This window comes from Helicoverpa armigera, chromosome 21 (assembly GCF_030705265.1).
Source record: "Helicoverpa armigera isolate CAAS_96S chromosome 21, ASM3070526v1, whole genome shotgun sequence".
Taxonomy (NCBI): Eukaryota; Metazoa; Arthropoda; class Insecta; order Lepidoptera; family Noctuidae; genus Helicoverpa; species Helicoverpa armigera.
In genome coordinates this window covers 5,066,577-5,084,977 of record NC_087140.1, presented here as the reverse complement: position 1 = coordinate 5,084,977, position 18,401 = coordinate 5,066,577, and the positions used below count along the sequence as shown (strand labels likewise).

At 38.2% G+C, this 18,401-nt stretch overlaps 1 protein-coding gene across 2 annotated transcripts; it reads right to left on the bottom strand.

The window, feature by feature from the left end:
• Nucleotides 1–10,877: 10,877 nt before the first annotated feature.
• Nucleotides 10,878–16,690, bottom strand: LOC110381376 (cytochrome P450 4C1). 2 transcript variants are annotated; one of them, XM_049849354.2, is made up of 11 exons: nt 16,559–16,690; nt 15,661–15,783; nt 15,406–15,495; nt 14,300–14,410; nt 13,714–13,899; nt 13,310–13,506; nt 12,803–12,869; nt 12,261–12,450; nt 12,015–12,166; nt 11,745–11,924; nt 10,878–11,297 (listed from the first exon to the last, which is right to left on the bottom strand). In XM_049849354.2, the coding sequence occupies exons 1-11, from the start codon at nt 16,671–16,673 to the stop codon at nt 11,143–11,145; spliced, it is 1,566 nt and encodes a 521-aa protein (XP_049705311.2). In that variant the 5' UTR covers nt 16,674–16,690; the 3' UTR covers nt 10,878–11,142. The 2 variants fall into 2 exon arrangements, with proteins under 2 accessions (XP_049705311.2, XP_049705312.2); XM_049849355.2 differs by having other exon boundaries at nt 12,261–12,447.
• Nucleotides 16,691–18,401: the final 1,711 nt, after the last annotated feature.

Sequence of the window (18,401 nt, the reverse complement as noted above, 5' to 3'; positions counted from 1 at the left end):
GGACAAACATTTCAGCAAAGCTGTCATAGTAAATGTTGTTCTACATAAAAAGGCCTATCCAATGATATATATGACATTCCTATTGGTGGGGTATACCAGGTCCCATACATTTGTGCCCATTGTCCTTTCAAGTCAATACGACCATTAGTTCCTTAGGGGTATAAATTTACACCGGGTATAAAACACCTTCATTATTTTGAAACCGACTCACACTTGGCCATTTTCAGATTTTTCCCTTTACCTTGACATAAAGACCTACCTCCATGCAAAATTTCAAGTCAATACGACCATTGGAAGTGGTCTAGGTTTTTGATGAGTGAGTGAGTCAGTCAGTCAGTCAGTCAGTCAGTCGGTCAGTGAGTGTATAGTAAAAATAGCGATTTTCTGACGTCAATATCTCAAGACCTACAATAGGTATATTAATGAAATTTTGTATTTTAGATAAGTGAGGGGGTCTCAACAGATACTAAAAATTTGGTATGCGTAAATAAAATAGATTTTGAGTTATAGGGGGGTCGAATTTGGCCCGAAATGGTTCGTGTAATATAACCCACGGCCGGTGTGTCGCTTTTTTTGCTCGAACTTGGCGGACACACTGCCGTGTGTCTAGATGTCTGATGTGTAATGTTTTATGATTGATGGATGATAGTCATCATCATCATAACTTATCAGCCTACTGACATTCACTAATTTAAAGAGGCTTCTACTAATGAATTTACCAGGTTACGTATCCTGTATCCATAATTATCTAGTTACGTAAATGTATGTCTATCTCCTAGCGTTAATATTTTTATACTTTAGGCAATAATGGTTACCTTAAATAATAAACGGACATGTTTATAATATATTATTTTACTTCTTGAATTATGCTGAGTCCATTTGCACATTGCATCAGATCGTATGGACTTGACGGAAGTACAAAATGAACATGGATGACTGTGTCACAGCTCCTGTTCAATGCCTTTAGTAATTTAATACAAAATGCTGACTGACTAAGTACAACAACAGAAATAACCACATTATAGAGGTACATAATAATTAATTTAACTAAGCAAACGGTTGATGATTTGAAAATTGCTATGTCAATTGGTTCAGGAGTGAATACATACAATTTTAAGGGCACAGTAGTTAGCAGCTTAGATGCTATGACAAATTGCCCAGTATATGGACCAATTTTGAGGCCCTAAAAATTTTACGTTAACGCCTTACAATTTTGCGTTAAGGAGGGACCTACGATTTTTTGTAATAAATTCAATTAAAATATACAGAAATATTCTAGGTCCTTCCCCAACGCAAATTACTTCAGACACGACTTGTTTGGCGCTGACGTAAATACAGCTAACCACGATCGCACCGTGTTTAACGGTATCTGCTGGTGATTGATCGGTCGATTCGACAGAGAGCTACGTGCTTTACTAGATAGCGCATTTTCAAGTTATGATTACTACTCCTTGTGTCCTATGGAACCAACTCCGTAAAAGTAGCTTATGGATTCCCTTAACAAATGGCATATTAAAAAAAATACTCTGATCGGTCCAGTTCTTCCAAAGATCAACGCGTTCCAGCAAACAAGAAACTCTTTAACTTTAAAATATAAGTATAGATTTAGGTACCTAAATCTCCCTAGCCTTTTTCCAACTGTGCTAGGGTCGGCCAGTCTAACCAAATAATGCAACTGAGTGCCAGTGATTTATATGAGTAACTGTCCATTTAACCTCTTCCATACAGTTATCTAGTTAGTTAAACATGAAATAGATGGTCACAAATTCATAGAACCGATAAGCAAGTATTTCATATAAAATTGAGCCGTATCTGCGTCTACATTCAACATTTTCCCAGTACTTTATTAAGATTTTTCATGCCCTTTTTTTTTTGTAAAAATGACAATATGTATTTCGCGTCGAATTTTATATGTCGGCTCTTCGTTACCAACATCAGAAATCTCCATCGTTTACTCTAGCCGCAGACGCTTAGTTTATAATGAATAATAATGCCAGCACTGTCTTGAGTACACTTTATAGTAAGAAATAACAATTATGGTGAAAAACAAACAATAAACTAAATTACGACGTCGAATTGAGACGATTCGCCTGGTGAGGGCGCGCGGGCCTTTTTTTTATGTCAAAGTTCCCGCGCTGCTCCCAACTTGACGCTCCGTCAGAGTGACACTTCCTCAGCTGTCACTCTAATCCGACGTATTCGCATATTCTCTACGGCGGCGCCGACACGGCCAGACTGACAATCGTCCGTCCTCGGACGTAGTAGTTTAATGGCGTCCTGGAAAGATCAAAACAGTACAAGGCTAATGATCCGCTCGTCCACCCTGACGAACATAATGCCTACCATAATACAGAAGCAACATTTTGCCCACACAACAACTTTACACACGGCGACTTTACATACTACAACTTTACACACCATAACTTCATACACCATAACATTACACACCACAACGTGGACCGGACGAGTGCGTCCCTTCGACCAGCCACCATAGCGACATGGACCGGACAACACTGTCCCTTCGACCAGTTGTATAACACAAAACCACAAACATGGACCGGACGAGTGCGTCCCTTCGACCAGCCGCCAAAGCGACATGGACCGGACGACACTGCCCCTTCGACCAGTTTGTCACAAGCATGGACCGGACGAGTGCGTCCTTCGACCAGCCGCCAAAGCGACATGGACCGGACGACACTGCCCCTTCGACCAGCCTGTATAACACAACCACAAACATGGACCGGACGAGTGCGTCCCTTCGACCAGCCGCCAAAGCGACATGGACCGGACGACACTGCCCTTCGACCAGTTTGTCACAAGCATGGACCGGACGAGTGCGTCCCTTCGACCAGCCGCCAAAGCGACATGGACCGGACGACACTGCCCTTCGACCAGCCTGTATAACACAACCACAAACATGGACCGGACGAGTGCGTCCCTTCGACCAGCCGCCAAAGCGACATGGACCGGACGACACTGCCCCTTCGACCAGTTTGTCACAAGCATGGACCGGACGAGTGCGTCCCTTCGACCAGCCGCCAAAGCGACATGGACCGGACGACACTGTCCCTTCGACCAGCTTGTGTAACACAACATCCCAAACATAGACCGGACTGCACTGTCTCTCAACCTTGATCTATCACACATACTCATTCATAATACATAACACAGTAACTAACCTTTCTGTTATGGACGATCCTGCTCAGTATGAACTTCGACTTCATATTGTACATCTAAGGTGTCAGAGTCATAGAGGCTAAGCGTATCTGACCACGCAGTGAGCGTTTCAGAATCATCTGAAGCAGTGACCGAGTCTGCACGCAACATATCCCCGAAATCATTACTGTTTTGTGTCAATTCATCCGACGCCGACACGGTCTCCTCTTCATTCAATAGGCTGTCAGTGATTTCAAGTAAACCGGTATGTCCCTTAGGTACTGGACGCAAGTTCTCATGAGCATATTTGTAAACGCGATTTGAACCGTTAATATTTTTCAGTTCGTAGCGATCATTTTCTAATACCGATGTTATAATGAATGGCCCTTTAAACTTCTTGTCTAATTTAGTTTGGTTTCGTTCACCGGTTTTGAGAAAAACAAAGTCACCCTTGGTGAATGGTTTGATATTAGCGCGACCACGATTAAACCGACGAGTGTCTGCTAATGCAGCCTTTTCGATATTATTTGACGCATTCTCTCTAACGGATTCTAAATCTAACCTTTTAATCTCCTCGTCCGATTGTGCGATAGAAATTTTAGACATACCCAATGATTGTGCGCGAATCCCGAACATTAATTCTGTTGGTGAGTATTTAGTCACTGTGGATTTCGTACTATTTAGCGCTAACTGAATATTGCCTAGCTCGTCACGCCATGTTTTGTTCTGTTCATTTTCTACTATCGTAAGCAAGCTTTTCAACGTTCTCATGACTCTCTACTTGACCATTCGCTCTACTAGAACCTGTTGCAATGAAATGAAGACTGATTTTATGCTCAGTACAAAATTTCTTGAATTCGGCACTAATATAGCATCGAGCCTGATCTGCAATAACACGTTTAGGGGCCCCAAAGAGATGGACAGCTTTTCTAGAGCACGCACCGCACTAGTGGCGTCGAGTGACGCCGTATGCTCGAGAAGAACGTATTTACTAAACGCATCTATGATAACCGAGCAATATTCTTTGCGATCGCTTTTACCACTCAATTTCCCAGTGAAATCTATATGGATCGTATGCCATGGCACTGGTACTTTAGGGATAGAGTGCAAGCGAACTGATTGAGCTCCCGAAGGCCCTTTAGACGCTTTACAAACTATGCACGAATCAACAAATTGTCGCACACTTTTAGACATTTGAGGAAACCAATATTGTTCATAAAGTTTGTCTAACGTTTTGTCACTACCGAGATGTTGTATTTCGTTATGAACATGGTTAATTAGTGTCCAAATAAGGGATCGGGGAACAACAGGTAACCACACAGTAGCTTTATTTCGTTCGACTTTCCTATATAAAATACCATCTCTAACGTCATACGTGCGAGCTACCGAATCAGGCATATCATTGTTGTTGTGCTTGTTTATTAGGTCTTGGATTTCGCTATCTCGTTTCTGTTCCACGCAAAGCCAACCTTGATGTAGTTCTACAAATTTAACTTCTTTCCTAATAGGAGATATGTTAGAAGAGGCACCTTCTTCGGGTTGTAGATTACGGGAGAGATAATCAGCATGTTCCATTCCGCGACCTTCGCGATAGACAATGTCAAAATCATACGCTTGCAAAATTGCCCACCAGCGATGTACACGTGGAGTGAGGTCAACTTTTGACTTTGATGCCTTTAGCGAATTACAATCTGTATAAACAGTGAATCGCCTGCCATACAAGTAATGCCTAAAATGTTCTACCGCTCGTACGACGGCTAAAGTCTCTAATTCATACGAGTGATAGCGAGATTCTACTTCAGATGTACGTTTGCTATAATATTCTATTACGTGAGGCAAGCGGTTTTTCCTTTGAATGAGAATTGCTCCGTAGCCATCAGCGCTGGCGTCTGTATGTAATTCAACAGGCAGTTCTGGGTCGAAAATTGTTAAAACTGGTTCGGAAGTCAGAATCTCAACTATCTTGCTACGGATATCTTCATGTTTGTCAGTCCATTTAATCGGTCCCTTCAATTTAGTTAAAGGATAAAGAGGTCCAATGACATTTGTAAAACTGGGAATAAATTTTCTGAAGTAAGACGCGAGTCCAATAAACTGACGAACGTGTGTGCCTGTTTTTGGAGGAGGTGCATCTGCCAAAGCTTGAATCTTAAGTGAGTTTGGTCTAATTTCGCCAGCTTGTATTGAATAACCCAGATAATTGATTTTAACTTTCATGAATTTACATTTTTTGGGGTTTAGGGAAAAACCAGCATCTGTCAAGGCATACAAGGTATCATCTAGGCGTTGCAGGCCTTGAGAAATATCAGGGGAATAGCAGAGAACGTCATCCATATAAATTAGAGGCTTGTCGTTGAGATTTTGCAAGGCTTTATTGATGCACCTTTGATAAACGGATGGAGCGTTACGTAAACCAAAGGGCATAGTGAGGTATTCATATTGCCCTTCAGGAGTTACAAAGGCTGTCATTTCAATTGAATCCGGATGAATAGGGATCTGGTGGAAGCCGCTAGCCATATCAAGTGATGAGAAAAAGTTAGCGCAAGTCAGTTGATCTATCTGTTCCTCTATGCGAGGCAATGGATAATGTTCTGGATGAGTGTTTGAGTTAAGCTCCCTGTAGTCGACGCACATTCTATCCGTATTGTCTTTCTTTTTTACAAGAAGTATAGGACTTGAAAGGGGAGGAGCTCTCACGAATAATTCCTGCATCAAGAAGATCTTGTATTTTTCACGAACTACCTGTTTTCTACCGGTGCTAAACGATAAGGTGACCTATGAACTACTTTATGGGGGTCTATCAACTTAATCTCTAACTGCCCTGTTTTAACGCGCCTTGTTGGTACACCATCAACAAAATAATCAGAATATTTGTTCAGTATTCTTAAAAGTGCTTCTTTATCTTCATTTACTAAGTCCGTGTCAACCTCAGAAACAAAGTACGCATTAAATTTGTTTATGCAAAAGTTAGCCTCCTGTTTCATATTAAGCACAACTTTGTTATTATCAATTGTTGCATAAAAACCCTTGTCCAAAATATCTCTACCTATAATAATCGGCACAGAAATATCGGAATCAGGCACGATGTGAAATGTAATGTCAACCGGAACATCACCAATCGTAACTGTGCTTAACATTTGACTAGAGCATTTGACGTCGTTACCGCCAAGACCAGTAAGGTAAACTAAATCGTTGCGTACAGTACCCGGAAACCGCTTAGAGACTTTCAGTTATGAGTGAACAAGATGATCCACTATCGAATAGAAAGGAAACCGCTCACCGGAAGATGTCTCCAGCGAGGATCTGGAGGGGTCATGGCTGCAGAGGTTGACTTCTTTGTTCGCTAACCCACCGGGCCTCTTCTTGTCTGGACAAGTTGGTGATGTGTGTCCAGTCTTTCCGCACGAAAAGCAGGTAATGGTTTTGTCTTGCTTGTTGGTGGAAGTTGAATAATCTGAAGGCTTCGATACTTGATCTTCCTTACGCGATTTGCATTCAAACTGTTTGTGACCCTTACGCCACAACGATGACATTTGCCAAGAAACCTCGTATCTGTCGTCCGCGGTCGCTTCACATCAGGGTCTTGACACCCGTCCGTATTATCCGTCCGGCGTTTCAGCGAGATGCCATTAAGAATTCGAAATAGCTGAGCGCGAGTAGTAACGACATGGGATGTTAGCTCTCTACGTATCAAGTTATCCTTCTGGCATAAAACAGATATGACAAACCCAGTAATAACCTCTTCGGATAATTCTGCTTTTGGAATTTGCTCGATCATGCTCCATAAGCGCAACGCAGACTCAGATGCAGTTTCTTTAGCCTCGATTTGAAATCGCAATATCTCATCAAAATGATCTTGAATCAGTTTCGGTTTGGCAAATCTAGCCAATAACAATTGTTTAATACTACACCAGGATATGTTCTTCAAGTTTAATTTGGTTAAACAGGTAGCGGCACGACCTTTGAGTGCTCTAGTGAGTGCCATTAGTAAGTCGACACCATCGAGATTTTTGTTCTCTACTATGACTTCGGTTAGTGCACACCAATCTTCAATATCTGCGGCCTTATCGTCAGGATCGTATGGGATGAGTTTTGGTGTCACATTAGAACTTACTGCTGCCTGGGGCGGTGGGATTGAGACCAACCGGGATAAGAGCGACTCCATGCTTGACAATAGTTGCGTTGCAGGGTCGCTTTTTGATGGCTGCGTATCCACGGCATGACCTCTCTTCGATCCCACTTCTGATGTCGGCTCTTCGTTACCAACATCAGAAATCTCCATCGTTTACTCTAGCCGCAGACGCTTAGTTTATAATGAATAATAATGCCAGCACTGTCTTGAGTACACTTTATAGTAAGAAATAACAATTATGGTGAAAAACAAACAATAAACTAAATTACGACGTCGAATTGAGACGATTCGCCTGGTGAGGGCGCGCGGGCCTTTTTTTTATGTCAAAGTTCCCGCGCTGCTCCCAACTTGACGCTCCGTCAGAGTGACACTTCCTCAGCTGTCACTCTAATCCGACGTATTCGCATATTCTCTACGGCGGCGCCGACATATATAAAATGTAGGTGGAAACGGCTAGCGTCGGCACAATGCAGGCACTTTCTTTGACGCCGCGTACGTAGTGTGAAAGCATGAGATGAAATACAATGCAAGTGAAGTTTTCAATTCTGGTTACGTTGCTACTCTGAAATATGAGTGGATAATTTTTGTTTTGTGTTGTTATTATTATTTTTTTATATTAATCGACATCGTTAGGCACTATCTGCACTATTACCTATTCATTTATTTTGATGAAGAATTGGTATATGTCTATACAACAAAAATTATCACACTAATTAAAAAAAACACCATTAGAATGCCATATAATTTCTGATTTACATACCTAGAATAGTTAGTTAGTAGGTAAATGTATTCATTTTTCTCAACATTAAACACATTGTCTGCACAAAGAACAACGAAGGTGTTAAAAATACATCTTATAACATTTTGACATATTGTTTTTGGCTGATATTTTGACGCTGCAAATGTCTCTTCTAGTACACCGAAATTCAGATGCCAACAAAGACGAATATCATACTGTATGATTGATGGCAAGGGGACCTACTAAAAATGGATAAAATTCGCGTTAGGGGTACTAAGCAAACGAAGAGGCCGATGGTCTGTCAGGGGACAAAAATTTGCATATTATCTTCATGCTCAGGCTTCATTTCTTTTTTTTGTATTTTTTTAAGCACCAAAGATATCGCTTTGTTTTATGAGAAAATGCAAATTGATTTTCCGGGGCAGGTTTCAAGTATTACTGAAGAGATTTAAAAAATATTTTCCTCTTCCTATTTGTGATGAGGAAAACATTTTTATGCATAAGTTATTCATAAAAGGTTTTTTTACATGTTTATTACCATTCTGTGCATATTTTAACATGGACTCTGTCTGTATGTCGCGCTTTCACATCAAAACTACAGTACCGATTTAAATAAAATTTAGCACACAAAGTGTTGAATCCTGAGAAAGAACATTAGGCGACTTTCGATCCAGGTGCGAGAAACAATTCCCTCACGACACGGCTAAAGTCGCGGGAACAGATAGTAAAAAAATATAACCGCATATAAACGTACAAGTACTTGAACATTTTATAGCAAAGAATTAACGAACAATTCCGGACAATACAACGGAGAGCCGGAAAGATCTCGGTATTGAATGAAAAGAGCGAATTTAGGAGGTCATAAAAGAATTATATGAGCCCATTGGGGTGGCTGAGGGTATAAAAATCAAGGGCACAATAAGTGCTTTTCGCTTCTGTGGTTCGAACGTGAGGTTCGACATTCAATTGAAAGCTAATACTGTTAATATTGGAAGGGAGGACATTTTATTTATTGATGTAGAAGATTTATTTAGGCGTTTTTGTATGTTTGGTTTAGTGGTGACAGTTTTTTTATATATTACTAACACTTGCTGCAATCTAAACTAATATTTAGCATTATCTGCCCAGCCTTTTCTCAACTAGTATGTTGGGGTCTACGTCCAGTCTAACCGGATGCAGCGAATAATCAGTTTTACATGGAGCGACTATATAAATTGAATATTGAATATTAAAAAGTACTCTTTTTTTGTTTTTTTTTTTTTTGTCAAAACAGGCCCGAAACTACTAAACCGATTTGAATAAATATTTCTCTTGAATGCCACACCATCCTCGGGTGCAAAGCTATATTTTACTTACTGGCGTAATGTTTTCTGAAATCACGTCTACTTCAGAACGTAGGGCTCCACAAAACAGCACATCCATACTCAGTGTAATTACTTACCTAATGCTGATAAAATATTTGATTTAAGAAACTATCTCAAAACACCAACATTTGGGCAAACATTCCTGTGGTAATAATCCCGGTTGCGTAGGACGAGCTAAGTTTGAAAACTATCAAATTCTCTAAATATAAAACTATTTCAATGGGTTCAGTAAGTTTCTTTGTCTAGTTAATATCAAGCAAATAAAACCGCTGAAATTCTGTAACTTAGAAAGTGCAGAATCTGCACTTTCTAAGTTAATATAGTCTTGTACTTTTGAACCTTAATATATTTTCTTTAGGCTAACGAGTGAGTAGAGTAGTAGAGTTCACAGTTCACGTAGTCTGTTCGATTATTTTTACGTCACATTTTCGCTAATTTGTTTAAGATGTAGATACCTTTTTAGTAAATTTTTTTTTTTTTTTTTAAATTATTATTCATCAAAAAAGAATTACAATAGAGTTTGGCAATGACCCTCAAACTAAGCTACGGCTTGTGTCTTGAGGGTCCGAGTTGCGACATTCAGGTATTGACGAATATTTAACATAAGGAAATATTAAAAAAAAAAATGAAAATCAAGAAATGTGCATGTGTGTGTGTGTGTGTGTGTGTGTGTGTGTTATTTGTGGATGTGTGGGGGTGTGTTTGTGAGTGTTATGGCCATGGAGCTTGTAGGGGCGAATCTGCTTTCTGGTTTTATTACTTGTTTAAAATTATTTCTGTTTCGTCATAAGTGAGTGTTAGAAGCCAGTTTTTGATAATCTTTTTGCATGAGTGTAACTTGAGGCCGATTATATCACAGGTTTTTAAGACTTCATTATAGATTATTGGGTATAAATAGTCAGGGGAGCGTCTTGCTATAACTGAGTTGGTTTGTGGAAGGGGTATTCTGATAGTACGCTTAGAGATTATATCCTGGTAGTCGGGTCTGCGTTGTAAATTGATATGGGTGTGAAGTACTGTGGATATTCAATGTACAGTTTTGACTTTCCTATCATTTTATTATATGTATAGATAATCTCTTAAGTAATTTGATAGGGGAAAAAATCTTCCTTCTGGTAGTGGTAGCCTTAAAATGCACGTTTTTAGTAGTCTGTGAATGCACATAACGTAATACAAAGTAACTCTGTCTGACTCCTCCCGGGCCATTCCTCAAGGAAGGGGTACACATAACCAACTACCACAAAGATCACGGCTTGCAGGATTTTGATAATAATGATTGTAATTTTACGAGAAATATGAGGCGAGCTACTATGCACCTGCCTCAAAAGACATCAATGAAATATTGTCCACCTCTCTGTAATGAGTACTGCAACTCAGATGATTGTTATTTTTACCGTGTCGTATCGTGAGCGCTTCGTAAAACTCAATCCGATGCCGGGTTTGAGTGGGCTTAGAATATTTAAGAAAATAAAACAAACTATGTACTTAATAGGTATATTATGGAAATGTCAGTTTACGTTGACAGTTTACTGTTATGTAGATGTATGTATGTAGATATAAATGTAAATAGAAAATGATGTGTTTAAATAGCCCATTTATGGATAGCCTTGCTTTATTTAAAAGCGGGTGGCAATAGGATGGTAATTCCGATCATTAATGAACTAAAAAATCTTTTGAAATTATAAGGCAACCAATAGTCTGTAAAACCTTTTGTGGCAATGCTTCAGTCCGCCCACTGAAAATTATTATTATTACACCCTCAACTCCAAACTTATGAAATGTCCAGCCACCGGTTTTAAGAGGACATCACATCGTGTCTCCAACTTCTCAATATCACTGTGGATACGAAAATGTCGTAATATATACGACAGAGTCGTTTTAATCTTCATCATGCTGTATATTTTACCTGTAAAGAAAAATACATACTATTATTTTCACTAATTACTTCGTTCTCAGAAGGAGAAATCATTAAAAACTTCTGTACATTAGTGATGATAACAACGTTGGAACCAATTTGCGAGATCTTAAGCAAATAATTAAGAGCAAGCCTAAATTAAGAGCAGGCCTATTTACTCCGTTATGTACAGTCAACTTCAGGTTAGTGGCAACAGTTTTATAGAAAAATCGTAGGTCATGGTGGCCTAGGCCACCACACAACCAACTAGGCCAACACAGTCAATACAATAAAGATTACTTTACTTTTAGAGAATCGTCACTTTATTTCTACATATTAGTATGGATAAATGGTCATAAATCCACAACACAACCGTGGTTGGTCATTAGCTGTGCAAGAAAACCCATACTGTATTATATAAAAGTACCTATATGTTATTATAAAATAGCTTATAGTTACCGATACAGTTGCGTTTGCCCAGGCTGAAGGGAGCGAAAAAGTTCGGATTTTTAGGCAACCGTGCCGGATCCAACCACCGGTCCGGTATGAACTGATCCTTGTCCGGCCCCCACATCGCATGACGATGAAGATGGTACACTGGTATTATGTACGTGCAATTAGCTGGTAGTGTATAGTTTTCTGAAAATGGAATATACAAAGCAAATTCATAAAATTATCTCATCGTTTTTTCTAAACAATATCAATTTCAGCTATATAAACACAACTTACTCAGCTTCACATCAGTGTCCGAAGTCCTAGCGACTCTTGGTACTGGCGGATATAACCTCAAGGCTTCTTTTATCACTGCTTCTGTATACACGAGCTTTGGCAGATCATGTCTGTTAATATCTCTTTCATCATCTTTAAGTACTGTTTGTAACCTGTTCAAAATTTTAGCTATACAGATGACAATACCTATGGAGATTCTGCTTTTGGGTATTTTTAAGGAAAGATAACACAATATCTTATACTTACTCTTGATACATTTTTTCCTGTACATCAGGGTGCGATCCAATCAGAATCAAAATATACGTTAATGCAGTAACGGTAGTATCGAAAGCAGCTGCTACCATAGTATCCAAATGTTCCCTCAACTCATCGTCAGTGAAGGCATCTTGTTTATCAGCCAGGTCCAGCATTCGATCCAATAAAGGCACAAAGTCTTCTGTAACATAATCATTATTGACGACCTTGTTGCTGGTGCAACGGTCACCATGCCGAACTGATGTTCAAGGGTTCGATTCCTAGTACGGTCAACTTTTTGTGATGAGTATACTTGTTGACTGTGATTTGGGTGTTATAATAGATATGTATTCATATATACATGTAAACTTATCAGTTAGCAGTTTATCAGTTGTGTTAGCAGCCGAAACACAAGATTTATTTATTTATTGCTTCTGCCCGCGACTTCGTCTTCTTATGAAAATAAAGAAATAATATTTGAACACAATTTGCTCTTTTAATGAGCTTTGTTTAGATACAGTTGTGTTGTGCGTTGTTTAAATAATCGAAATTACCTGTATCTGACGTCTGCAATTTATCCAACGGTGTAGCAGCCCTTAATATTTTACGCTTCGTGATAACCTGTAAAAGCAACAAAGAATGTGCTTTTTAAATAAAAAATAAACATTCTATATTAATAATAGGCAATAGAAGGTCATGGTGGTTTAGTGGGTAAAGAAACAACCTCTCGAGTATGAGGGTGTGGGTTCGATTCCAGGTCAGGCAAATACCAATGCAACTTTTCTAAGTTTGTATGTACTTTTACACCAATGGCTGATAAAAAGGTGAAGGAAAACATCTTGAGGAAACCTGGACTATATAGTCTGAAATCACCAACCCGCATTGAGCAAGCATGGTGATTAATGCTCAATCCTTCTCCATGTGAGAGGAGGCCTGTGCCCAGCAGTGGGACGATAAAAAGGCTGTAACAATAATAAAAGACGTCATCTTTATAAAGATTTTCAGATCTCATTAAACACGTTACTTGTAATGATTACAATAAAGCCTGAAGTAATAATTACCGATTCAGTTATGCCTTTCATGATGTTTGCCAGTTTATCACTTTCTCCACAGGACGTTGTCAATTTATAGATGTAAGATAAATGTAGCCAGACCTTTTGCAGTCTCCTTTGCATCAGCATAAATATTTTTTCAGTTGCATCTGAATAGATTTTGAGCGCCTCACTGTTCTCATGAAGTTTTGTTCCAAATGTCGCTCCTGTTAAAATAATATTAGGTTAATTACTATTATATTAGACTACTACATATTTTTTTTGTTAGGGCCTTGTCTGTCCAGGACTAGGTGAGCAACAGTTAACTTTACTTTTAACCAACTTCCCAAAATGGAGGACATTTACCGAAGAAATCGGGTGGGAAACATTGAAAAAATATCATCCGAATTGAGAAGATTATACTTAGTACTCACTATAAGCAGTTTTCATTACATTGCTGATCAAGTATGGCTGAACGTCAAAAGGGCCCTTCCCTGCCTGAGCAGCGAGTGCAGGCACGAGAAGTTTTGCGTGTTTACAGAATGTACCGACCAATGGTTGCAACATTTGCATGTTAAACGATGGATTTAGTAGCTTGCGGTGAAGTTTCCACATTTTTACTGAAATCGGAAAAAGTTACAAGGTTAATGTCACAGTTACCACTAATGTGCAGTTTACTGTACCTACTTACTTATGTAAGAAAATCTTGGAATCCTAATTTGACACACTTCCCGATCTTCGATTAGGATAAAACTTTGCACACGCTCTGAGTTTCGATGACAATACATGACTAGCGTGTTTTTTCATTTTTAAACTATTTTTTTTATTTCTATCAAAGTGTATTATCGACATTAAACGACAAAATTTAATTGCCGACCGGAACTCGTAAGAACACGTTATGGAAATGAAATCCATGGACTGACAGCATTAAGCGTTGACGCTTTTTGCTTAGTCATGCACAATTTTATATGTATGTAGTTTCTCGATGTTGAATTTCTCTATAGATATGTAGATAATTACCATTTGTTGTTATAAGGCCCTTGCCATAAACATTATCAGCGAATTTGTAGAAGTATGGTTTTTCTAAGCAGTTATTTGCTACTGTTAAACTATCATCTGGATCTGTTATTACTGAAACAAAAAACAGGTGAGTTGTAGAAAATCATCACAAAGATCTCAAAAATAAAGAATCGTAAAAAATAACGACACGGTTTTAGCCGCATGAAATATGAAAAATTTTAGCTTAACTGTTTTTGTACAATGTACTGACAAAAGAGTTATTTTTTAATTAAAAATAGTAGGAACATTAGACGAGACAACAATGTATGTATTTTGTTTCTTTATTATTTAAAATAAGTGTTAATTATTTTAAAAAATCTGCAAACGGCCACGAGCATGTCGGGCCACAGTTCAGGGTTCCGCAGTTTTCCGATTGTAGCTCATACATATCCCGATCCCATAAACTCTGAACAGAGCGAAATAGCTCAAGTTACAACGACATTCTCGTAACATTGAGAAATAACTAGGCATATATATTTTTTTCAAAACCAGAGTTTTTTGTAAGAAAATATTTTTGACAAAAAAATTACCGTTTTGTTAATTACCATTGTTGATTACCGTTTCTTTAAAATACTTAATTAGTCTCAAAAGATAATGATCTTTTTTACCATTTTTGGGTTTAAGTTAATTTGCATATTATATAATGAAGCTAATTAAAGCAAAAACATAGAAGTAAATGCTAGTTATATTTAATCAGATATGTCTAAATATAGTTGTTCAGCCAAAACCTGTTCAAGGGCATAGATTACGCGACATTATTTTTAGAATCACGTAATTTACTGTATAATTAAAGAAAATAAGCATTTTTAATAGAAATTTGAGACTATTATGATCTCCGATAACTCAATCTTTGAGTGATATAATGATACAATATATTATAGTGATATAGTACACACATCTGGTGTTGTCTTTATATAAAAATCTCAAACTTTTAAATCAAGTTATTTCAAAATGACACTTTTGCACTTAAGACTTAGCGGTTATTGCAGTAATACGTTTATGAAAACCTTGGCCTTGGTTGCCATTACTATAGAAATTTCAATGATTGCACATAGTGAAGAACTTACCAATTACAGAATGAGTTCCGAGTCGAAATTGAATAACATCATTGTTCTGCAAACAAAAGTCATAAAATTGTTTTTCACCCTTCCACAGCTCTGAAAGAAAAATATTTTATTAGACATTATTATAATTTTTTTTAACACTGCTTTTCTTTTCATTAGCTGGTGTGTAGGCTTTAATTGAAGGAAAAGGAGGCATCCTTACCCATCATTTTTATCCAAAACCTACCTTAGTTGGCAAAGAATATAAAGATAGCTTACGTGTATCATCTCCCATTATCATATACCCGTGTCCTATGAGTGGCAGACATCCAGGATACATCGGCGGTGACTTCACACTCCGTGGTTTCAACCAGGGCCATAGCGCCAAAGCAATGCATGACACTGTCAATAAAAAATAATAATTAAATAGTAGAGTTTTAAAAGATAGGCGACAAGTAATCAAATGACCTCTTTGAATGCAGTAGAAGGCACTGTCAAAAGTTTACTCCTTTACTGATCCTATGTAAAAAAATGTACCCATATTCTTTCGGGAACTCTTTTGGATGATTCAGTTACCTTTGCTGACATCTCCGTGAGGCACTTTTGGGACTCAACGGACACTCGTAGGCTGTGAGATTATGTAAACATTTGCAACAGCCCTAAATCTCAAAATCAATACACCCACAATCAAGGAGCAACTAGAATCAACCTAATTTATAATTGACGTTCATAAGTGCTTGCAAAGGCCTAAATGAAATAAATGATTTGACTTTGACTTTGAAATATGGATTAAGTTGCACTACAGTATAGAAGGAAGAAGCGTTTTTTAAAACCTATGAACAAAATTCATAAATTGGACGGATCTAACGCCCGAAGACTTTCCGAAGATTTGCTTTAAGAGAGACGTATCCAGCCGGGCTACCTTCTATGAGAACTGCCCTATAATTTAAAATAATCTTGAACATATTCAGAAGCAAAAGGTCAGTTAAAAATATAGAAGAGCATACAGAGAGATCTGAATGATGTTCTGTGATGAACAGCCATTCAATTTGAGGACGTAAAGAAGAAATGTGTCTATATGGCCGAAAATAAGGCCAGTGTGGTTATAAATAAAAAATAAGTACATCTTGATATGATTCAAAACGAAGTTAAACAAATAATGAAGTACATGTCTTACAAAAAGAGTCAGCTATCTTCTCAGGGCTTGAGAGAGATGATGGAGACCTCGGCTTCACCAGTCTCCATACAGCGAACAACACGCAACAAGCTATGGCCAGTACTGACAACACCATGTCTGATCACGATTACTATGTATATGTTAATAAAAAACCAGTTCACTATTTATATACCTCCTATGATTACTCGGTAATTTCAAACAAGAACGAAAATCATTTTAACTTTTTTGGGTTTCGTATTGTACGAGTAAATCAGGGCCCTATTAACAAGACTCTGCTGTCTGTAGGTGTATCTATGTAGCGTTACTAAGATGTACCTTATTAATATTTTAGAGGGCTCCCACACAACAAACAGTGATTTTTGAATTTTTTAGTTATGTTATGGAATTGTTGGGCTTTTTGAGCACAAAGCCGGAGTTTCGTTCTATAACCAGGTGTTTGCTATTATTTTAGAAAACATCTATTTTGTCATATGTTAAGTAATTTGTATTTACAGTTTGGCTAATTAGTTAGTGACACACCAATGATCTGCGGGTTTTTTTTTTGCGTATATTGTGGAGAGATTTACACTTATGATGTATCCTACAGTTAAGTAGGGACCTTAAGGAAAGCTTTATCATGATAAAGGTGGTTTGCAAAATTACCAAAATTTTCTTACGCCCTTCGCGAATTTGAAAAACCACCAATGAACAAACAGCACTTGTTACATACTGGCTTACATTTTAGCTTAGATATGGCATCATATTATGGAGGAGTAGTACCGACTCTCGCACCATCTTCACCTTACAGAAGAAACTCATCCGAATAACAACCTATATTGAACAGATAGACAGCTGGAAATCACAATATCAAAAGTAAAATGTCATAAAAGAGTACATAACAGGAGAACATCAGAGAGTACATACATAAGAGGAGTACATAAGCCAGTACATAAGGGGAATACATAAGAGGAGTATATAAGAGAGATAAGAGGAGTCAAAGGAACATGATGGGTTTTAGTCAGTAAGAGTCTGACACTCCCTCACGTTGCTGAAGCATGCGGTCATGAAAGGAGATCATGCGGTGTCCTCTTATGATAGTCTGCATGATAGTAAGGCCTCGAGTGTCGGGCACTCTACATTTGGGAGCCAAAAAGTTAAGACCACTATCAATCAACCAATATTAATGTAAACAGATTTATTTAATTCCCACTGTACGAGCTAGAAAAAAATCTCTGTAACCGCCAGTCCCAACGAGACTCGAGAGGAAAACCGAACTGAATAAAACTTTGATAACCAAGACTTAAATTTTCAACATATTTAAATAAAAAAGCCTATTTATACGGTAAAAGCAGGCTTAAATCAGTTTTTTTATAGTAAACCCGTAACCTGATCTAGGATTTGCCTAAATCGATCAAAGCCATATAGTTTGCAATTTTGAACTACTACAGTACATTACAATAAATTATGGTAGGAAATCATTTAAAGAACTCCCTATTCCTTAACTCTCATAACCCAATGGGTGGCCAATCCAACACGACCGGAAAGAGATCAGGCGCAGGAGCGACATTAAATAACAAACTTCCAGACTACGGGCTGCTTTGTGAAAGTTTAAGAAACCCCACAAAGCGATTTCAGCCCGACCCGGGAATCGTACCCGAGACCTCGAGCACAGCAGCCGCGCTTGCGACCAATAGACCAACGAGGCAGTCTCATTTGATAGTTAAATGTATGTGTAACTATGTAATGGAATCTAAGGTAGCAACCAAGAATGTTGGAGTCGGGGATGGCTAGATATTTCTAGGTGACAAACAAATTTTTTTAGTGGGGGTAAGTTATAATTAAGTATCTTCCGAATACTTAAAAG

Coding starts and splice junctions, on each gene's coding strand:
- LOC110381376 (XM_049849354.2), bottom strand. CDS start 16,673: ATGGTGTTGTCAGTACTGGCCATAGCTTGTTGCGTGTTGTTCGCTGTA. Junction 13,900..14,299: donor GGGCCTTATAACAACAAATG/GTAATTATCTAC, acceptor TTCCGATTTCAG/TAAAAATGTGGAAACTTCAC. Junction 12,451..12,802: donor ATTGCAGACGTCAGATACAG/GTAATTTCGATT, acceptor ATTATGTTACAG/AAGACTTTGTGCCTTTATTG.